The sequence below is a fragment of the Myotis davidii genome, unplaced genomic scaffold (assembly GCF_000327345.1).
Source record: "Myotis davidii unplaced genomic scaffold, ASM32734v1 scaffold590, whole genome shotgun sequence".
In the NCBI taxonomy this organism is placed as follows: Eukaryota; Metazoa; Chordata; class Mammalia; order Chiroptera; family Vespertilionidae; genus Myotis; species Myotis davidii.
Genome location: NW_006282381.1, coordinates 142,128 through 163,048, shown reverse-complemented (window position 1 = coordinate 163,048; position 20,921 = coordinate 142,128). Strand labels below are relative to the sequence as shown.

The following is a 20,921-nucleotide window of genomic DNA, read 5'->3' as shown; positions in this document are numbered from 1 at the left end:
GAAAGATTTGCAACCTTGTTGCTGACACAGTCTGACCCCGGAGGTGCCGGCTATTGATGACCCCTGAGCCTGCATTGCCTGTAACCTGTGACCCGTGCCTTAATTCCTACTTTCCCACGGAATCTTTGTCCTTCTAGCCGGTATAAGCAGCTGCCTTATGGGGGTGGGGGTTGGGTAAGAGCAGGTTTTTGTGGATGACCTGCGGTCCTCCCATGCTGCCGGAATAAACGTTCATCTAAGATTCAATCTTGTCTCTGCTTAATTGTCTCGAGTAGTGACAGGCGGCCGGATGGATTGGTTTTTGGGTTTCAGACTCACCGGGTGTGCATGTGGGAGGGGTCAGTCGCTGCAGGCGGACCTGGGCTGAGTTCCACTCTGGAGGGTGGAACAGGATGGGAGGGAGGAGATGCTGGCTGTGCAGGAGGCGGGGACTGAGAACCTGTCCTGTCCTGGGGTGCTCTCTACAAAGAAAGGGGAGACAAGGATCGGTCGTGGTGACGGAGTTCCTGGCCCTCTAACTGGTGCTAAACACGCTCTACGAATTCATCTCATCTAATCCTCAAAATAACCCTGAAAATGCAGGGGCAAGCATTGCCCCACTTTGCAGATGTGTAAACTGAGGCTCAGAGAGGAGAAAGGTGAAGGAGCTTGCCCGAGTCACACCAGGATACAGGCAGAGATGAGGAAGAGAGATGGAACGAAGGGGACTGGAAGGGAAAGAAGGTGAGATGGCTCCCCCAGGAGGGGGGTCAGTGGCAATCCTGAACGGGCCACTAGCCCAACTACCCTTCCAAAACTTTATTGCAACCTCCCTGGCTTTTTGCATCTGTGCTGGGACGGGGAGCTCCCTCCTCCTGCAGAGGCCCGATCCATCTGCGGACAAGCCTGCCTGCTGGGAAGGTCTTCCATGCACCTCCAGCTTCCACGCCCAGACCACTGCCTCCCAGGCCAGGGGTGTGGGGGTGTGGGGGTGTGGGGTGTGGGGGTGAGGCAGCATCCTGAGCACAACCGTTGCCGTCAGACACCCTGGCTCCCAGTCCTGCTCGCCAACGGACTGGCCAAATGCCTTTATTTCCCGGAGCCTCAGTTTGGCCATCTGTGCAGAGGGGGTGAGAGTCTGATGACCTCAAGCTGGGGCTGATGCAGCTGTGCTGGAAGCCCGCGAGCTGACCTTATATTTGTGTCCCGTTCCGGAAGGCTCACCTCACCGTGAGATACAAGCTGCCTCCTTTCTCGGACCCACCCAGCCTCTCCGGGGAACAGATTTCCCCAGGGCCTGGGTCGTGAGGCCTGGACCCCATCCGGGCTGGGAGGATTTTCTCATCTTTTGAGGTGGGCCCAGGTCAGAGCTTCTGGGCTTGGATGGAGGAAGCAGGAGGTAGGAGAAGGTTCGGGCAGCGCTGGAACTCCACAGCGCCCTCTGCTGGTGCAGGGCTGTGTAAGCGCCCTCCCAGGCCGACCTGGCTGCTATGCTGCTTGGGGACCTTGCAGAAGCTAAGGCTCTGCACCCCTGGAGTAGAAAGGAGACCTGGGGTCTGCTGGGGTCCTGGCCGGGCTGGGGTCCACCCTCGGGCTGCACGATGTGATGGTGAAGGTTTCTGTTTGGGGAAGGAGCTGTTCAGAGCTGCCAGTGTATCCTGATATTGCCTTGAAAAGACATACACACGAATGGTGTGCACCGGGCCTCTAGTATAAAATAATATTGAATGTCAACTGTAAATGAAAAATAAAATTTTAAAAGAGAGATAAGAACTTGGCCCGCAACCCCAGTAGGTGGCGTGCAGGAGGCAGCCGATCAATAATTCTCTCTCATCACTGATGTTTCTCTTTCTCTATCCCTCTCCCTCCTACTTTCTAAAATCCATTAAAAATATTTTTTTTAAGAAAGAAAGAGAGAAACCCTCGCAGCACTCCCTTGAGACCAGCCATTCAGGGGCCAGGCCTCTGCTCCGGCAGTCCCTTCCTCCCGCCATGCCCCCCCTCCCTCCTTCCTGCTGTGTCTCCCTCCTCATCAAGACTCTAGGTAGGGTCTTGCGTCCCCAGCAGTCAGATCCTAAGTCCTGGAGGGAACGGGCCACATTTCCCTGCCAAAGCCTGGGCCTGACACGACACCAGAGGGACCAGGGAGCCACCTGCTGAGCCAACCACCGGCTCCGGTCTCTGTGGCACATCCCGGCACCCCGGAGGCTCAGGCAGAGCCTCTCCTTGGAATAGGAGGCCGGGACGGTAGTGAGGATGGTTTCCTGGGTGCTGCCCGAAGCACAAAGCCACCCTCTTCTCTCCTCTCATGGTGAGTGGGAAGCAATGGTCCCAAGGGGCCCCGGGGTCAGGTCTAGACATGGATCCTCTGGAAACCTGGGAAGTTCCCCAGCACCTGTGGCTGTGGGGTCACGAGACACTTTCTCTTCTGGATTCTATTGACCCACATCCCCAACACCCTGCTCCTGGTGGGTTGAAAGCTGTGTCCACCAGGACTTTCCCAGTTGCTCACTTCCTCCCCTCCAAAGCCAAGCCAGCACAGACGTCATCCGCCATCCGGGCCAGGTGGGTTTATCCGCATCTTGACATCCGGGAGACCCATCACGCTAGCTCGGCGCTACCCAAGTGTGGGCCCTCGACCAGCAGCATCGGCCCCTCCTCGAAGGGTTGGGCCAGGAATCTGCTGACACTCTGCCTGATTCTGACGCATGCCCCGGTTTGAGACTCCAGCTCTAGGTAACGTCCAAATCGCTTCCTGGTTTTGAGTTATGAGTTGTAGATGCTCCTTCCCTGACCACCCCACCCATTTTTCTTCCTGGCTCCGGGCACAGTCAAGGTCATGGTTATGTAGTCCTTTGTGTGGCTAGTGATTGTCCACCTCTGCCCATTAGACGCTAAGCTTTATGAAGTCAGGGACCAGAGAGTCCTGGCCCAGAGTAAAAACTCAGCAGATATTTTTCGGTGGGGAAATATATATATATATATATATAAAGTGCTGGAGGTGTAGCCCTGGCCGGTTTGGCTCAGTGGATAGAGCATCGGCCTGCAGACTGAAGGGTCCCGGGTTCGATTGTGGTCAAGGGCACGTACCTGGGCTACAGGCTCGATCCCCGGCCCTGGTCAGAGCATGTGCAGGAGGCAACCAATGGATGTGTCTCTCTCATCATTGATGTTTCTATCTCTCTCTCTCTCCCTTCTTCTCTAAAATTAATTTTTTTTAAAGTGCTGAAGGCGTAGAAACTATTGACTCTTATAAATGTGGCACATGACCTTGACCAAGTGTCCTTCTGGTTTGCAGCCTCTGGGGCTCCCTCTCTGCAGTGAAGGGGTGGGCCCAGCGGACCCCTGAGGTTCACTCCCACCCTCTGCCATTTCAGTAGGGGCTCAATTTAATGCCCGCCCCCAATCCAGCCATCCCACACCAGCACCAACGATGGCATCTCCTCCCACCCCACCCCAGAGCCTTCTGTAACTGCTACTGCCTCCTTCTGGCCTTTGAATGTCTCTGACACAGTTTCAACCTACCTCCTGGCCTGATCTGCAGCAACTTCACCCCAACAGCCCGTCTGCTCGGCCTCCCTGGGTTCCGCTGCTCAGCTCCTAAGCGTTCTTCCCTGGCCCAGGACACCTCCCCGGCTCTCCTGCCCCTGGAGGCCCAGGTACCACTGCCTGCAGGCAGCGTCCTACACACAGCCGTCTTGGCGAACAGGCTCCTAAATGTGTTTACGTCCACGGCCAGGCTCAAAGCAAGAAGGGAGGGCCTCAGAAGCCAGGAACAAGGCGGTTCTGGAAGCCAGGGGAGGGGGGCCATGCAGGACATGGGAGGGGGTCACAGGTGTTTCTTAGGTCCTCCGAACTGTTCGGATTCCTAGATAACGAAAAGGAAGCCAATGAAAGAATCCAAAAACTTCAGAGCATTTTAAAAGGCTAAACGCAATGTGCTATCCTGGATCCTGGGGCCAAAAAAAATAAAATTAAAAAAAAAAATAAGTCAGTGGGAAACTGGTGAAATTTAAATCAAGTTTGGAGTCTGGTTAACAGCGCAGGAGTGTAATCTCTTAGTTATGACAAGTGAACCGTGGTTCTGAGAGACGGCGGGTTTTTTCTTTACACTTTCCTCTATTCTCCTTGCATTACGCTTGTCTTTGGTTTTCACTATTAAGAAATATTGAGTCCGCATGTCTCGGTCATGGTGTGGCCTCCCGCGGTCTCCTCTGCAAATGGGCTCCCTGGCCCAGCGCTCCCCCCACCCCACCCGCCTCGTTCCGCCACCATGATCTCACGCCAAGGTCCGCGAGGGGTCCCCGCCGAGGTTCCCACCAGCCCACAGAGAGAGCGTGGCAGCACCCCCTCCAGCAGCTCACGCGTGGCCACCACGACTACTACCGGTGCCGCCTGGGCTCCACTTCCAGTACCAGCTCCCGTGGAAGTGCCGAGTACCCTGGGGTGGCCATCCCCCACCACCCGGGTCTCCCCAAAGCCGACCCGGGTCACTGGTGGGCAAGCTTCTTTTTGGGGGGAAGTCCGCTCTCCATTCATGGCCACAGTGTTGGAGTCCCCAGGGCACTCGGAATTTCCCCAGGCCTCCAGCCCCATGACCACCTGCGACCTGGCTCGGGAAGCCACAAGGAAGCGGCCTGGTGGCCAGCCTGGCAAAGTCAACGCTGGGCCCCCATCCTGAGTGGCCACCACCAGCCACCAGACTTCCAGAAGCGCTGGGCTCCTTGAGCCCCTCCCCTCCTCTTCCATCCCCTTCCCTCTCCTCACCCCACCTCGCTAGACTAGGCTGGCTGCAGCATGCAGAAGCAGCTGGGTTCTTTTATATCAAAACAGCAACACACCAAAAAGGAAGTTGAGAGAGCCCCACTTTTTACTACCCAAGCCACACGCAAGCCTGCCTGACACCCCACACCCATGTGCCTTGCGCCAAGTGGAAAATAAATGAGAAGCAGCCAGCAAAAAAAATAAATAAATAAATAAATAAAGAAGAAAGAAAGAAAAAGAAAAGAAAAAGGAAGAAAGAAGTAGAACTAGCAGCCCACTGTTATCGATTTTTTTAAATGTGAGCCACAAAAAGTTGCCTGGCTGGGCGTGGGGTGAGAAATGATATCCTCAGGGAAGACCGGATGGGGTCAGCCTGGTCTGACAGGACATGTGAGGCTCTGGAGGCTGTGGACGGGGACCTGGGTCCAGTGGGTGAGAACGTCATGGGAAAGCTGTGGGGGACATGGGATGGGGGCGACCCATGGCCAGGACAGGGACCTAACAGAACGGTGGCCACTGCCCCCGGGGAGATTGGAGGGGGAAAGAGGAAGCAGCCGGGGCAGCTCTGAGGCTTGAGCCCTGGGCCCACCCTGCCTCTCCTTGCCCTGTGACCTGGGCATGACTCTTGCCCCCTCGGCTGTGCGACTGAAGCCATCCCTCGCCCTGCTCACCTCTCAGGGTCTGGTGAGGGTGCCCCCACTGCGCTCTTGGTGCCTCAACTTCTTCATTCGCACAATGGAGACAACAGCAGTGCCTGCCTGGGAGCTGGCTGTGAAGATGAAATAAGACAAAGCTTAGATCAGGACCTGCTGCCTGGCCGACCTCCACATGGCGGCGCTGCTGCTTCTATGTGAGGATGTTCATGCCGCAGTGATGCTTCCGCCCTGGGCGAGGGGCAGGGTGCAGCTCAGAGCCCAGGGCAGGGTGCAGCCCAGATCAAACCCGCACGGCTCTACCTTAGGGTGCTTCCCAGGCAATCCCAGAACTGACACCTGAGGGCACCTGAACAGAGAGGGGCACCGGGCTGTGGTTTGAGAGGCCTGGAGAAGGGATCTGACCTCACTGGGCGGAGGGGAGGGAGGCTTGCCCCGAGGAGGAACCAAATGGGGGGAGGGGGAGAGAGAAAACATTCTGGGCATGTGCAAAGGCCCTGCGGAGGGAGCGTGGCCAGTACAGGAAGTGGACGGGCAGCAGGGGACGGGCAGGGTGACCTGAGGTGGCCTAGGCCCTTCAGTAGAACCTCCCGTTTGCAGACAGTTGGGACAGGCTCCTGCCATGAAACCAACGGCTGCTTTACAACACGAGGCTTCACCTATTGCACAGCTGAGCTCACACCAAAGGAAGGACCACCCCTGGAGGGGAAGGTGGCACCGAGCGCCCAGGCTGTGAGCACAGCGATCCTGAGAGACGAGGCCAGGATGTGGGTTCAGACCACACTGGCATGTGGGGTTACAACAGCCTCCGAGGCAAAGACGTGAGAGGAGGCGTTGGGGTTGAAATAACTCCCCTCCGTTGAAAGGAGACACACTTTACCCACTGAAAGAAGCCACAAGGAGCGCTGTGTTGGGGCAGGGCCCCAGGAAGGAAACCCCAGCCTGTGCACAAGCAGCTCTGACATCTACGCCGTCCTGCCCACTGGCACAGGTCGTCCTGAGCCGAGAGATGAACCTAACAGCCCCCCACACACACACACCCAGACCCGTGCCTGATGCAACCACTGAGGCTCCTGGCATAAGAGCAAAACCACTCTCCAGGCAGAGGTGGGGGGAACAGGAGGCTGAGTCTGTCCGCAGGAAACCAAATTCCACTGGAGATGAGCTTCCGAGTAACCAAGCCTCACAGACCACACGAGGAACCCATCCACCACGGAGAGATCCAACAAACAGCCAATAAGAGGGCAGGCCCCCCTGAGAACAGCCTAGAAGGAACCACAGGGGAGCACAGAGCACAGTGTGGGGGCATCAGCACTGCCACTTACTGACCGTCTTTCTGTGTGTCAATAGGCGCAGAGCAGTGCTCCTGGCACAGGGTTGGCATGAGCACAGGCGAGTGTGAAGTGGCCGTCCTGAGAGGCGGGGACTTGCGTGGAGAACCGGAAGTCCAGCGTGCAGGCGCCCGCAGGCGGGGCCCGGGGTGGGGAGGAAGGCGTCTGAGGACGTCTTGTGGATGAGGTGACCCTGGAGAAGGCCGGGTTCGGCCTGGACCCCTCTCCTGCCCTTTCCCGTGTGGCCCAGCTTCCGGAAGCCGAAACCCCAAGTTCAGATGGGGAAGCGGAGGGAGAGCTGCACTCACGACTAGAGGCCCCTCCCAGCTGGCCTTTCATTCATTCAACAGGCATCTCCCGAGTGCCTGCTGTCTCCCAACCACCGTGTGGGGTGAGCCAGACAGACATGGTGCCAACCCTCACAGGCTTATCTCCCAGGGAAGACATCAGTCAGAACATCTGGTGCCCTGCTTCCTCCCTGCCCTGGCTGCCTGCCCGCCCCACACCTGCAGGGGGGCATCAAAGGGGCCCAGAGACTGTACTTACTCACACTCCCCTTGGGGATAGGGAGCAGGTTTACATGCTGTCAGAGCCACAGGCTGCAGAGTCCCCCACCACCACAAGAGGGCGGCCTTGGCCGCCAGGCAGTGCCCACCTGTGTGGCCCAGGGCCAGCCAGGAGCTTGGCCAGCTCTGGGCTCCCTCACCCCAACAAACATGCCAGATTGAGCCTCCTTTGGTGCCCTTAGAACCCTCTGTCTGCAGCAGGGCCTCCCCTCTCTGCTGAGACCAATGCCGGGAGTCTGGCCTCCCTGCTTGCCCACAGGGAGCAGGAAACATATTTATCTGTGTGTTGATCTGAAGGTCAACGGAGGAGTTGGCCACACAGTCGACAGACTGATGATCAACGCCAAACCTGCAAAGAGTCAAGGACCCGGGACCTTCGTCCTGCCCTCGGCCCAGAGACGGGCCAGGGAGAGGCCCGTCAGCAGAGTGGGGACGCTTACCAGCAGGCGCCCCAGGGCCTCCTTGGAGATCACTGATGTGTTCTGCATGGAGATCTCCATGGACTTGTCTTCCACCCACTCCTACTGGCGGCTGGCGATGGACAGGTGGCTGATCTGGACGCGGGGAGAACCAGTGGAGTAAGGCAGGCATCGTGGGGCCTTTCCGCAGGAGAGGAGGCCCCGTCCTTGGGTGGCCGTCACTCTTCTCCTTGAGCTCCTGTAACTTCCATCCTGTGATGCACGGTTAACCATTACTAATTCATCTTAGGTTAAATGATAAGAAAGTAAAAATATTTGCTTTCAATATTTGTATATAAACATGCATGTTTGTGTATGACTATGCAAGCGGGCATAACCAACAAGGAAGAAATATGCATGATAATTACAGCCCTCAATTCTGCAACCGGTCACATGGTTGTTGGGTTTTTATAGCCGTCATCTGCCACTACCCAGCCCAGGCCCTCAGCGAACATCTCAGCGGGTCATGCCTGGTTCCCTACCTGGTGGGGTGACCCCAGCCTTCATTCCTGAGAAGTCTGGGCCCAGTCACCCTGCCTTAATTGGCTTCTTGTAGTTTCCCACTGACTTTAATCACAGGATATGGTAGTGCTAAGTGACATCCTATGGGATTCCTCATTATCACCCCAGCCAATAGAGCAATGCTCCTCTTTGCCTGTGGAGAAGTTCAAAGTAGCCAGATGGCAGTCTTTAAATAAAGGGTGTCCCAAAATTCACTCAAGATTTGAATTTTGCGTGAGCATTAACAACAACAATAACAACAAAAATAAAAGACTAATCTTACTTGGTTTATTGAATCAGATTCTAATATCTGTTGCCCTTTGATTTCAATCCCTTCAATTTGATAAGCATTACCAAGTACCAATGATGGCCCAGGAGCAGGGACAATGAAGACCATGGCTTTGCGTATGTGCCAGCAAAGCCGTGGAGGCCATTTACCCGATGTGCTATTCCATACACAACCCTATACTGTAGACTTTATGAATCAATAAAAAATGTACAATTTTTAATTATAAACCTGTGTTTTCTATCAAAACTACTTCTTGCGTGAATTTTGGGACACCCTTTATATATATTTTAATTGAATTCAGATAGGAAGGGAGCGCTACAAAGAGGTAGATAGAAACATCAATGATGAGAGAGAATCAATGATGATGGGCTGCCTCCTGCACACCCCCCACTGGGGATCGAGCCCATAACACAGGCATTTGCCCTGACTGGGAATCGAACCATGACCACCTGGTTCATAGGTTGACACACCACGGAGCCACGCCGGTTGGGCTAGGTGACAGTCTGAGCTTCCAGTTCACTGGAATCGTTGTGTCGCGGTCACATCGTTTCTCCCTGTTGTGGGTTGAATTTGTTCCAAAAACTCATGTCCATCCAGAACCTCGGAATGTGACCGTGCTTGGAAATGAAATGTTAGCGGATGTAAATCAAATGACTGGAGTCTTATAAGAAGGCCACATGAAGACACAGGGAAGGAGGCAGTGAAGTGGGGCAGGCACTGCAGTGATGCTGTACAAGCCACGGCAGGCCCAGGACTGCTGGCAGCAGCAGCAGCTAAGTGTGTGGGCATCCAGTCGTTCTCTGAGACCCCTCTGTCTTCCGTGCGGACCAAAGAGGAGAGCTGAAGGGAGGCTGGGAATCACCACCCCTGCATCTTCCAAATTCTTGTTGGTGACACTCTCTCTGCAATCCCTCCAGGGACATGGCTTGCTTTCGATTGACCGTTTACGTGGCCTTCTATACCCTGACACCCCTCACCCCACAGGTCAAGGAACCAGTGTGGAGAGTCTGCCAGTTGCTGGGGACACACCTACCTCTAGGATGTGTTCAGGGACCCACTGGACGCACTGTGAGATCGAGCTGAGCTAAAATGCCGTTGATCACCTGACCGCCACAGGTTTCTATGCTGACCGGGGGACCACCAGGATGCTGTGGGTCTCCTAGATTTAATGTCAATTTAGAGCCAGTGTCAAGTAATCCCTGAAAGCCTGGTCATTTCCTTTTCCCCAGAGCAGTCCCCGGGGGAAGGCTGGGAGACACATTACAGCCGTGGTTCTCAACCTTCCTAATGCTGCGACCCTTTAATACAGTTCCTCATGTTGTGGTGACCCCCAATTTCATTGTTACAAATTGAACATAATCAAAGTATAGTGATTAATCACAAAAACAATATGTAATTATAGATGTGTTTTCCGATGATCTTAGGCGACCCCTGTGACACAGGACTCTTCTGCTTATCCCGATCAAATAGGAATTGAGTAGAAAATCCACTTCCTTCTTCCCAAGGGAATACCATGACCAACTAGCCAAAGCCAAAGCTCTCTGCAAGTCAAACCATCTGACTTCTGTGTTGCCTCTGCTGCCCATGACCTAAGCACAGCCAGCTTGTCTTTGATGGTTAAGAGCCACCATTTGGTCCCTGCCACTCTGGAACTGTTACCCCCCCTGTATTTACCAGTCAAGTGGCACTATTTCCCACTGTCATTTCTGACCCATAGCGATGAGTGACCCAGACTCTGCAGTGAGGCGGGGCTCCCCCTCCCTAATTTACTTCTCAATCATGATGAAAGTTGTGTCTCCTGGACCCTGGCAGGGTGGGAGAGCAGATCTCACATGATAAATCCATTCTAACATTCCGGTCTCCCCCAGTAAGCCCTTACATGTCTTCCTCTGGTGTCCCAAGGCAGTTCCTGCACGTCACCTTCATTCAGTGTAGATAGACCACCATTTAAAAATACATATACACACACACACATATATATATTGATTTCAGAGAGGAAGGGAGAGGGTGAGATAGAAACATCAATGATGAGAGAGAATAATCATTGATCGGCCGCCTCCTGCACACCCCCTACTGGATCGAGCCCACAACCCGGGCACGTGCCCTGACCAGGAATTGAACCATGACCTCCTGGTTCATAGGTCGACGCTCAACCACTGAACCACGCCAGCCGGGCAGATAACACCGCCTTGTCATCTGTCTCAGCCAACCACCGAGCACAGTGTTCCGGTTCTTTCTAACGCCTCATGCTTAGTCCATCACTCCAGAACCTCTGCTCCCTGGGCCTGTACGAACACGTTCAGCCTGATCCAGCTTTCTGTTCCTTCCACCGGCATCGCACACCCTCCTATCCATTCCCACGCACACCCCGATTTTTGTCTGGATGACCTTGAAAAACCACGTTGTTCGTCTGGTGTCCCTGTGTGGTACAACTCCCCGCACCTCACCCTTTGAGGCCTGCTGGGACTCCAGTCAGGTTATAGGACGAGAAACAAAGGCGTGGGGTGGGAGTAGGTCCTGAGAAGAATTAGTGTCGAGGTAGGTACCGGGGGAGCCGGTTACAGTTCTTCATACACAGGGTCAATTAACTTCCTTAGAAACCGGTCTCAAGGCTGGCTCGTAGGACACAGACTCCCAGAAGCTCTCCCTTGTCAGGCTGTAGACAGGTGTGGCTTCTCGCCTCCCTTTTGGCTACAGACAGAATATTTCTCTCCATGGTGATTACGTAAAATGTCATTCTAACCAAGTACCTGCTTGTTACTTAGAATGCCAACTGAGGCACTGCTAGTAACTGACTGCATTTTCCTGGGGCCCTTCACAGGAAGGAGGCTGCGGACCCGGGCACACCCCCTTCAGGCCCATCACGTGTATTAAAGACCCGAAGACACAGGGAAGAAGCCTGTGAACTTGGCTGAACCTGAGGTTCCCAAAATGACCATGAGCTCATTTTGGGGAGTGTTTCTTCTGTAGAACTAAGATTAAAACCAACAAACATCTTGGAAGCTGCAAACTTAATCAGCTGCTACGTTGGCCTGAGCTGAAATTTGGAAGTTTTGGGTTTATTCCTAGCTATTTAATTGCTACTTAATAATGAAGATCCAGCCCTGAGTTGAGTGGCTCAGTTGGCTAGAGCTCTGGAAGGTTGCCGGTTCAACTCCTGGTCAGGGCACACACTCAGGTTGTGGGTTTGAGCCCTGGTCAGGGTATACAGGCAACCGTCAATGTTTCTCTCTCTCTCTCTCTCTTCCTCAATCCGTAAAAAATATATTATTTTAAAGTAGCTTTACCTATGAAAAATAAGGAAGATCAAAACCAATCATTTTCTAAGTATTAATAGGACGTAGTGCCTTATTAGACGACATTTAGTGACTGTTGAGGAAGATTGACATTTCTGCCACGTTCCCCACCTGTCAGCTGTCTTAAGCCTTAATTTTGGTCTGAATGTTTCCCCCCGTCCTAGTGGGGCTTGGGCCAATCTGAACACTTGTCAGCTGTTCCCAGAAGCACCTTCCTGGGACTATTTTGGGCCCATGGAATCTGGAGTTTAATCCTCACAACCTGACACCACAGGGAGAGAGGCCCCACCCCTTTAGCACCATGGTCTTGGGTTCCAGGCCCCTCACAAACGGTGATGCCCCTCCTTTGAAATGAATTGCTTTTCTATCCAAGACTTAAAAGGGGGCTTGGCGTGGCACGAGGCCTGGGGCTGTGCTGTTGCTAAGGGAAGGGAGGAACTCTGTCCTCGTCATGCTGAGTGGGCGAGAGGAGAGTGTGTACAACTGCCGAGAGGAAGATACCTAATGCCACCAACGCGAGGTTTGGGGAACGAAACTTGGATGGGTTTCTATGTAAGCCAGTACCGTTTAAATCCAGGAATGTGGGCAAATACAAGTATATTCTTAGTAAATTAAGACTTTCATGGCCTGACTTTATCATTTTTCATCAGTGCCAACAGTCCTTTTATAAAAAGCAGCAAAACACTCAGGTTACTTAAAAAATCAGAATCTCAACTGTTGACCATGCAGTGGCCCGGGCACGGAGTAAACGGCTAAGACTCTGCCAGGATCAGTCATAGCAAAACTTTATTGAACAGAAAACCCAGCAGAGGTTTCCACCTCTGCACAGTTGCCTGTGGTTTGAAGGAAAGCAATGCATTTAAAAAGCAATATACAGAAGTCTCTCCTAGAAAAGTCCTGCTAAAACATGTCTAGCAATTCATTGATTATATAAAGAAGTACACTTAGTGTAATTTAAACATTCCAACAGGAATCAAATCGCACCAGCAGAACCATTTCTGCCTCTATGACATCTATGTACAAACACACATGCAGACACACGTATCTGGGAAAGGTCCTCAGGCATAAACATGCGACACACGCCTTCTATGTACAGTGCCTATAAACTACATACAATAGGTAGTAAAGCTCTTCAGAATAAAGACATGAGGAGCCCTGGGCATTTTTGTTCATCAGTTTGTATCATGGCTTCACGTCTTACTTTCTGCTCTTGCTTGATCACAAAAGCATCTCCTCCTTGTTGGTTCTTTACCAATTCTGTGCCATCGCCGTGTCCCGGTGAGGAAGTCTAGCTGGATCAATGGTCCAGTCCACGCCTGCCCAGGCCACCAGCAGCCAGAAGGCAAACCGCCTCAGTTTGCTATGGCGGGGGGGCCTTCGGGAAGGAGAGAGGCAAAGAAAGTCTTGAAGACGAGCCACGCTGTGCTCATGAATGAAGGGCTGGTCTGCTCGCCATCCGCTACGTTCCTGTCTGGAGGGAGGCGGTTGGGGTTTTCGATTTCAGCCTCGGGGCCTTCCTATTGGTAATGAAACAGTGAGAAAGCAGTTAGAACCGGAATCCACACCAGACCCTGCTGGGCAGTGGCAGAGGCAACCCTGGCCCCTGGCGCCGTATGGGAAGCGCCAGGCGGGCAGGGCCCCGGGAACGACGCCCTGGGTCCTGGTGGCGTGTTCTCCGGTCCCCATGGCACAGCCGCGCTGGTGACATTCTCGTTTCAAATATTCCCAGCAGCAAGTATCAAAGCAGGTGTAGCAACTAGATCTTCAACCACGACTAACCAAGTAATTAAGTTACCCCTCATTAAATATGGATAGTCCAGTGTTGGCCATGTTGTGAGTTAAAAGAATTGACATGGAAACCCAGGGTTCTAAAAACAGAGAGCAGGTGCCAATTTATATAACTTAAAAATATCCTTTAGGAGTATGCATTAACCTGCCTTATAAAAATTCTATTTCTGGGTGTTATTTTTCAGGAAATTCATTCTGTGAGATGCTTATGCTCTTAATCTTTAATTAATATCCATTAGCTGTTTCCATGACATAACATATGGTTGCAGACCACTGAACACTCAAAATAGTGAACTTAAAAAAATTATTTAAATATGCCAAAATGCAAATTGCCATGTGACAAAAATACCTGATAGATGCTGTGACATGTTAATGTTTTCAAAATAGCTACCATCAAGAATAAATAGGAGCCCGGCCAGCGTGGCTCAGTGGTTGAGCATCAACCTATGAACCAGGAAGTCATGGTTCGATTCCGGTCAAGGGCACATGCCCAGGTTGCAGGCTCGACTCCCAGTGTGGGGCGTGCAGGAGGCAGCTGATCCATGATTCTCTCTCATCGTTGATGTTTCTATCTCTCTCTCTCCCCCTCCTTTCCTCTTTCTGAAATCAATAAAAATATATTTTAAAAAGGAGAAGAAACAGGAAGAAATCTTGAGCTATGGAGCCTAATAAAGTGGTAAACCAGGACACTGGATTGTAAAGGCTGAGGTTTGAGCGGCTGCACCTCACACCACGCTCCCGGCTCACGGCAGCTCCATACCTGCAAGTTATTGTTGGGGTCCTGGTTTGCAGCCTCCGGACGAGGACCGTCATTCGGGAAGTTCTGCACCGGCCTTTGTCTAAACGGAAACCACCCAACGTGATGCCTGCAAAGGAAGCACATAAAAGCCCATCTTAGTCAAGAGCACAGTGAGTCTACTCAACAACAGAAGAGTCTCCTCAGCAGGGAAGGTCCCCTTCCCGCCCCTCCCCTCCCAGCTGGACGCTCACGGCCAGGCCCCCTGCAAAGACCGTCTATCCCTCCACCTCATTCTATCCCACCACCTCCCAGGCTCTTAAAGGGGCGGCATGTTTAGTCACCCATTCACACTCACAACATACACAGCACCTGGCACACAGTACATGCTCAGGAAGTGCTGGTCTGGCCGTAAAGTTCGATTTGTACTGAGGGGGAAAGGAAGCGATCGTCTGCTTACAGGTACATGACCACGGTGGCCCCCATGACCATGAGGAATCTGCTCAGGGAGGAGTAGAAGTAGAGGATGCTGAGAAAAACGGAAAACGTTGCTGCTGAGTAGGTCCAGTCCAACCAATCGCGATTTATCTCGTCATCTTCCTCCACGAGAGGGCCACCCTGCGCATTCATCCGTAGGTTTTGATTGGCCCCAGGATTAACCACCACTTGAGGAGCAGCATTCTGATTGGCTGGCTGGTTTTCGGCTGGAAACTGGTTGTGAATAGGGGCTGGAGCAGGTGTGGAGACCACAGGTATCTCTTGGGCACTTGGTGACGGAACAAAAGTCCCCGATGCAGCTGTGGCCGCTAAACTGAAATGGAAACGCAGATGCTGTTGAGAGCAAAGCTCCGTGAGACCGTGGTCGTCACTGTACTCACACAGGGGACTTTACTGTGAAGAACTCTAAATAGGTACATACAAACTTAATTTTTTCTTTAACATAATGAAGAATTTCTCAACCACTGAGCCACACTGCCTGGGCAGTGAAGAACGTCTTTATCAACAATCCTACCTATACATGCCTTTTCTACTCCTAGGAGCAGCAACAAGATATTCTGTCTGTAATGAAATATCCAGGCCACTTCAAGAGTGTGGTGCAGTAACAAATTAAAATTTTCACAAAGCTTTAAAGATACAGATTGAAAAGGAAGGAACATACGTGAAGGCGGGAAAGCATGTATCAGTCACCAGCGCCCCTACATGGGGCATCGATAACAAACTGGCTAGCAGTTATCACTCACACTGTACTCCACCCACAGAACCACAGGGCTCTGCAGACACGGGTGACCTTCCCTGGCTGGCCAGGTAACAAGATGGAATTTCCCTCCGCCCGGCCCGGCCCCCGCGCATCAGGGAAGGACTCACTATTGCATGTAGTACTGCCGCGCGTAGATCTGCTGGAACCAGGACAGCTGCAGCCACCCATAGGTCGTGTAGCCCGAGAAGCCAGTCCCCAGGCCTTGGAACGCCTGCTGGGCAGCTTCCGGCCTAGGAAAGATGGTTTTAAATGCACATTGTGAGTTGGTTTAGTACAAATAAGTAAAAACTGAGTTTAAACGACAATCAGGAATTCAAATCACAGAGACTGAAGAATGGGCGTATGCTGGTGACTGGAACGAAAGCACAGAAAGTACTGAGGACGCGCTCCCGCCAGGGCCCAGCCTCCCAGCGCTGGGTCTCATTGTGCCATCACTGACACGCGCACAGCTGTACCGTCCGAGGCTGTGGCTCCCCCTCCCGTTTAGGACTTGCCGAGTCTCACTGCAGGTCTCACCCCACTGTTCTCCTTTAGAAAGCAGCTCTAAGAAACCACATTCCTCCCAAAGCCTTCCCTGAAGGACACTTCTCTTCTCCCAATACCCGCCTCTCCCTCCTCTAGGTCGGGATCTATGCGGGGCCAGCGATGCATGCATGTGGCATCGCCCATGCTTGCTCACTGGCCACTTGAGCCCTGGACAGGCTGCTGGGCAGTTATCCGACTGGATCCCCAACAGCCTTGTGGGGAGACAGCTCTCCCCATTTCACAAGGAAGCCCCGAGTGCAGCTCAGGGAAGACGAGGTTTATTTGCACAGGGTCACTGAGCTAATAGCAGGGCCGGATTTGAGAGCTGTTGTTTGACACCAAACACACTCATTTTTCCATCATGCAACAGTCTGACACGGCCTAGGACAGGGCATGGGGGTCGCGAGTGGCTTTGTGAGCTGCACACAGTGAACTCCACAAGATGGAAACTAATGGAATTGTGGGAGATCAGGAGTTGGTTACATGCTCATCTCCACTGGGTGAACTCATTTCTTAAACAAAGTTCTATGCACTGGCTGCTCAGTAAATAGTTGAATGCAATCATCGAGTTTTATTACCGTGAAATTCACAGTCAGGTATGGGCCTCAGTTCTCAGGTTTCACAGCCCAAAGGAGGGAAGCAGTTTTAAGTGCTTCTATCCAAAAAGGAATCCAACTCACACGCTGACAGTCTCTTTTAACTGAATCCCATACCCAGAGTGTTTCTAAAGCAGTATTCCAATACAAGCAGGCCTCGGTGTGACTCATTTAACAATCGCAGTGCATGAGAATTAGGGGGTAGAGGTGCTCACTGGCTCCGATGATGGCACTGCAGATGCGCAAGAAAACTAAAGGGTGTTTACAGTTATGTACCGAGTACGTAGGGGTAAAATGATATCATGTCCAGGAATTACTTCTTCAGGAAGAAAAAAAAAAGGGAGTGAGGACTAGATGAAAGAAGTATGGCGACACTTTGTCGTTACTGGGCCGGTGATGGTTATGTGGGGATTCATCATCCAGTTCCCTCCACCTCTGTGTGTGCTTGAAATGACCATTTATTAAGAAACGCCACCAACTCCTCATCCTCAAACACCTGGCGCTATCAGTCATCACGTATAAAAGAGCGACAGTCACTTCTGGCTTTGGCTCTGAAGGAAAGGGCTCTCGTGGAGCCACAGAAAATGGCCCTTGTTCCGGGCACCGTCAACAGTCCGTGGCAGGACATTTCTTAAAACCGTCTCTCCCCCTCTGTCACCCATGCCACATGAGCGGCTCAGCAGAGCAGCTGCTCGGCGCTTCCAACAGCTGTTCTGAGGCAGCACCGACCTCCCACCGTGAGGTCAGCACATGCAAAACAGCCGTGCAGCAGGGGAGATGCCTTTCGATACATATTTCTCCACGTTTCATATGGAGTTGATTTAGTACAAATAAGCGAGAACTGAGTTTAAATGACAAAAAGGCTGTGTAGTGAGAAAGGTTAAATTCACAAAAGATCTTTCTAGGGAAACCCTTATAAAGCAGCACTCTGTCCATTTTAACGTTCTGTAAGCAGACAGTGTACACACACCTCATCCTAAATGGATGCAAACGGGCCTGTTCATGGGGCATAAACCTGGTTCTTTACTGTAACACTCACCTCGAGATGTTCTCCCAGCCAGAGGGAGAAAGGTTCCGAAGAGGCTCCCTCAGCCTCACACCATCGCTGGAGGAAGCCCCAGGATACGGTCCCTGAGTGGGGCCAGCAGGCTGCTCTGTGGATTCAGCAACCTAGGTGAGCGCACGTGATCATGAGACAAAGGCCTGATGCAACCGGCTGAAATCAAGCTGAATGATTTCACTGGGAGTGGCTACGTCCCCCACCCCGACCTCTGAACGTAATAAAATTAAATACATACAATGTTATGTAAAAAATATTCTGAAATTTAACACAATTTCAAAATATAGATGTGTTTTGTGTGTGTGTATATGTGTGTGTATATATATATATATATATTTGATATTTTTTCCTAGAGTAACTGTGTTATAGTTTCATTAAAATCTTCCAATGAAGTTATCATTTGTGTGAATGCTTCCTGGTAATGCCCTGTATCTCTATGGCTACACTTACTAAACCAAGAAATTAAATCTGACCAGCACAGTTTATAAATACAGCCCAGCAAACAACCGAAAGGAGAGAATTCCCTATGCTATGTTCAGCTGTTTCAGGAAATAGCGACATAATGCCAATTTAGAGTGTGTCACTAATTGTATTAATGCACACTGTGAAATGAAACATAAATAGACTGTCAAATATGTCTTTAAAGATCATTTGATAGAATTTGACAATGAAATTTTCCAAAGAAAATATATTCGCTTTTTTACTCTTTATAAATTAAAAGTTCCTTGGAAGAAGCTTATGTGCCCAGCCAATGAAAACCCGCTGTGGAGAGCCTTGTTAGCGTCAGGGATGTGCACGCAGCCTCTGCAGGTCACATCATAGCCCAGAAGACAGTGACTGGAGCTCCTCTTTCCAACATGGCCCTGCCTGCCACTGTTGCAGTAAACTCTCACTTGTATTGTAAGCGTCTAATTCCTAATGCTCACCGGGGACGAAACAAAATATGACAATAAAAAGACCATAAAATCTCTCTGAAGCGTTTTATCCAATGTCCTTTCTTCCCCCCGAGGGAGGCTGAAGGACGCAGGGTGTCCACTCAGACCTACCTTTGCGCTGGTTTCTGGCATTTTGGACGGACTTTTCACATTGCACACCAAGTGGAGAACATGCCGGGTTTCCTGCTAAAAGAGAGATGGAGGCACTTTAGCACCTGAACTCAACCTGGCAAGAACATCAAAACGTTCGGAAGTTAATATATAAACGATGTACCTTTGGAAGCAAGTCCCTGAGATACTGGTTATCCAACAGCAGCTTCCCCGAATAAATTAACCTCTGGTCCTCTGGGCGCTTATCATGGAAAGAAAGAGCAACAGTCAGCGTTTAACCCACAAGTTCCCAACCGCAGAAGACACTGCTTCGTACACGTAATTTAAATACGTGTTTCTTCCCAGCACATCACAGGAAAACATTTCTTCAAAGGCCCCATAGATCAACCTTTTATTTAAGAAAGTGCTTTAAGTTTACGCTGGCATAACACATATAAATAAATTTAGTTTGGCAAATGATCTCGTCCACAAAACCTACAGCAACCTACTAACTCAGGGAAACTGCTTTCTGCCACTAGAAACACACATTTGATTCGGGGCTCCTACAGCAACTGACTTCAACACTTGTGCTTCGTTTCAGAGAAAACTCAAAGTGCTCCCAAAGTGGGCCCCACCAAACCCACCTCGCACTGTCCCAAAATAACAAGCAGCAATTCTACACTCGAGCCCCGGAAGAGACATTTCCCAACACACAAATGCAGTCACAGAGGAGACGGAGTGTGGGTGACATTTATACAATAATCTGTGAGATCAGCACTCCTGTTTTAAGGGGGAAAGTCTGAAATTGGCTTGTCCACGGTTACTACCTGCTAGTCTGGATGCCATCCCCTCTCAACATTCCAGTGGACCACAGGGACTCCACACACTTTCTACAAATCTCACTTTTAAAGCCTGTTTTTAATTCCTTTGAGAATTGTACTTAAAAATAATGGCCTCAAACGCCAGTCAGTACACTGGAGATCGCCAACCTGTCAACCTACTCTGGCCAGAAAAACCTATTACGCAACACTTGGAATAAAGCTACTACTTCCGCCAAGTAGCCTGAGATGATAAAACAAGTGGTTTAAAACAAACAAAACAATAACCGCATCAATCCGGATTTTTACAAACTGTGCGACAAAAACAAGTACAGAAACTACTATATTGGGCGCCGTGTTCTCGCCTGTTGGCTTTATCAGCAAGTGCGATGCACATGACTTTGTAAAATGCTATCGAAGAGGTGGGTCCCACACATGAAAAAAGCCCCACACTGGAGAAGCTCTGCAATCCACAGCTGCCTGCCCTTTAAATTACTTCCCCGATTAAAGGCCTAATGTGACGCTCTGTGTTTTTTACCGAGGAGGCTGATTAAACAATTAAACGTGTTAAGCCAACAACTATCATAAAGTAAGAAAACAAATCAGTCCTCTCCAGCTGTAAGTTTTAAGCCCACATTTAGTATCTGGGAGGCCTTTCATTTACTCCTGGGTCCTGAGGCTTCATTGCAGTGACGCTCCTCACCCCAGGAGGCCCTGGGAAAGCTCTCCTCCAACACTCCGCCCCGGAGACTGCACCTGCTTCACCCACCTGTGTCCCCAACAGCCCTTCGCTCGGCAACACGGCCCCTGGGTGAAACCCCAGAGCCCCCGGGTGAGGGCACACACACACACTGACACATTTCAAAAGGACAGCTCACTTCCTCATCAGACAGGGAACCAATCCGGACGGGACACCGCCTCCAGCCTGAGCTGCCGCGCACCCCGCCCCTCCTGGGGTCGGACGGAGCGATTTCCCGTCTCCTCCCGCCCGACCGGGGACTACACTTGCGGGCAGCCAGGAACGCCGCTGACACTTACATAACATCAGGGCGGAAAGTCAATATTGTCCAGCGCTCAGCCTCCGTCACGTGGGAGGGCGGGGCCGAGGGAGGGAGGGGACAGGGCGGTACTGACAGACGTGTCCACCAAAACAAAGCCAGGAAGTCCCCGTAATTGAGGAACCCAAGTCCTCAAGCCCGGACCCCGGGAGCCTCCTTCCGCCTGGGCGCGTCCCTTCCCCACCTCCCTCCACCCGCAACGCGCCGGCTTCCCGGGGAC

At 51.7% G+C, this 20,921-nt stretch overlaps 1 protein-coding gene across 2 annotated transcripts; it reads right to left on the bottom strand.

Moving 5' to 3' along the window:
• Positions 1-12,605: 12,605 nt before the first annotated feature.
• Positions 12,606-20,343, bottom strand: HERPUD1 (homocysteine-inducible, endoplasmic reticulum stress-inducible, ubiquitin-like domain member 1). 2 transcript variants are annotated; one of them, XM_015558895.1, is made up of 8 exons: positions 20,308-20,343; positions 19,010-19,087; positions 18,847-18,921; positions 17,780-17,910; positions 15,727-15,849; positions 14,822-15,172; positions 14,386-14,491; positions 12,606-13,354 (listed from the first exon to the last, which is right to left on the bottom strand). In XM_015558895.1, the coding sequence occupies exons 1-8, from the start codon at positions 20,326-20,328 to the stop codon at positions 13,190-13,192; spliced, it is 1,050 nt and encodes a 349-aa protein (XP_015414381.1). In that variant the 5' UTR covers positions 20,329-20,343; the 3' UTR covers positions 12,606-13,189. The 2 variants fall into 2 exon arrangements, with proteins under 2 accessions (XP_015414381.1, XP_015414386.1); XM_015558900.1 differs by having other exon boundaries at positions 18,847-18,918.
• Between the last annotated feature and the right edge of the window lie 578 nt (positions 20,344-20,921).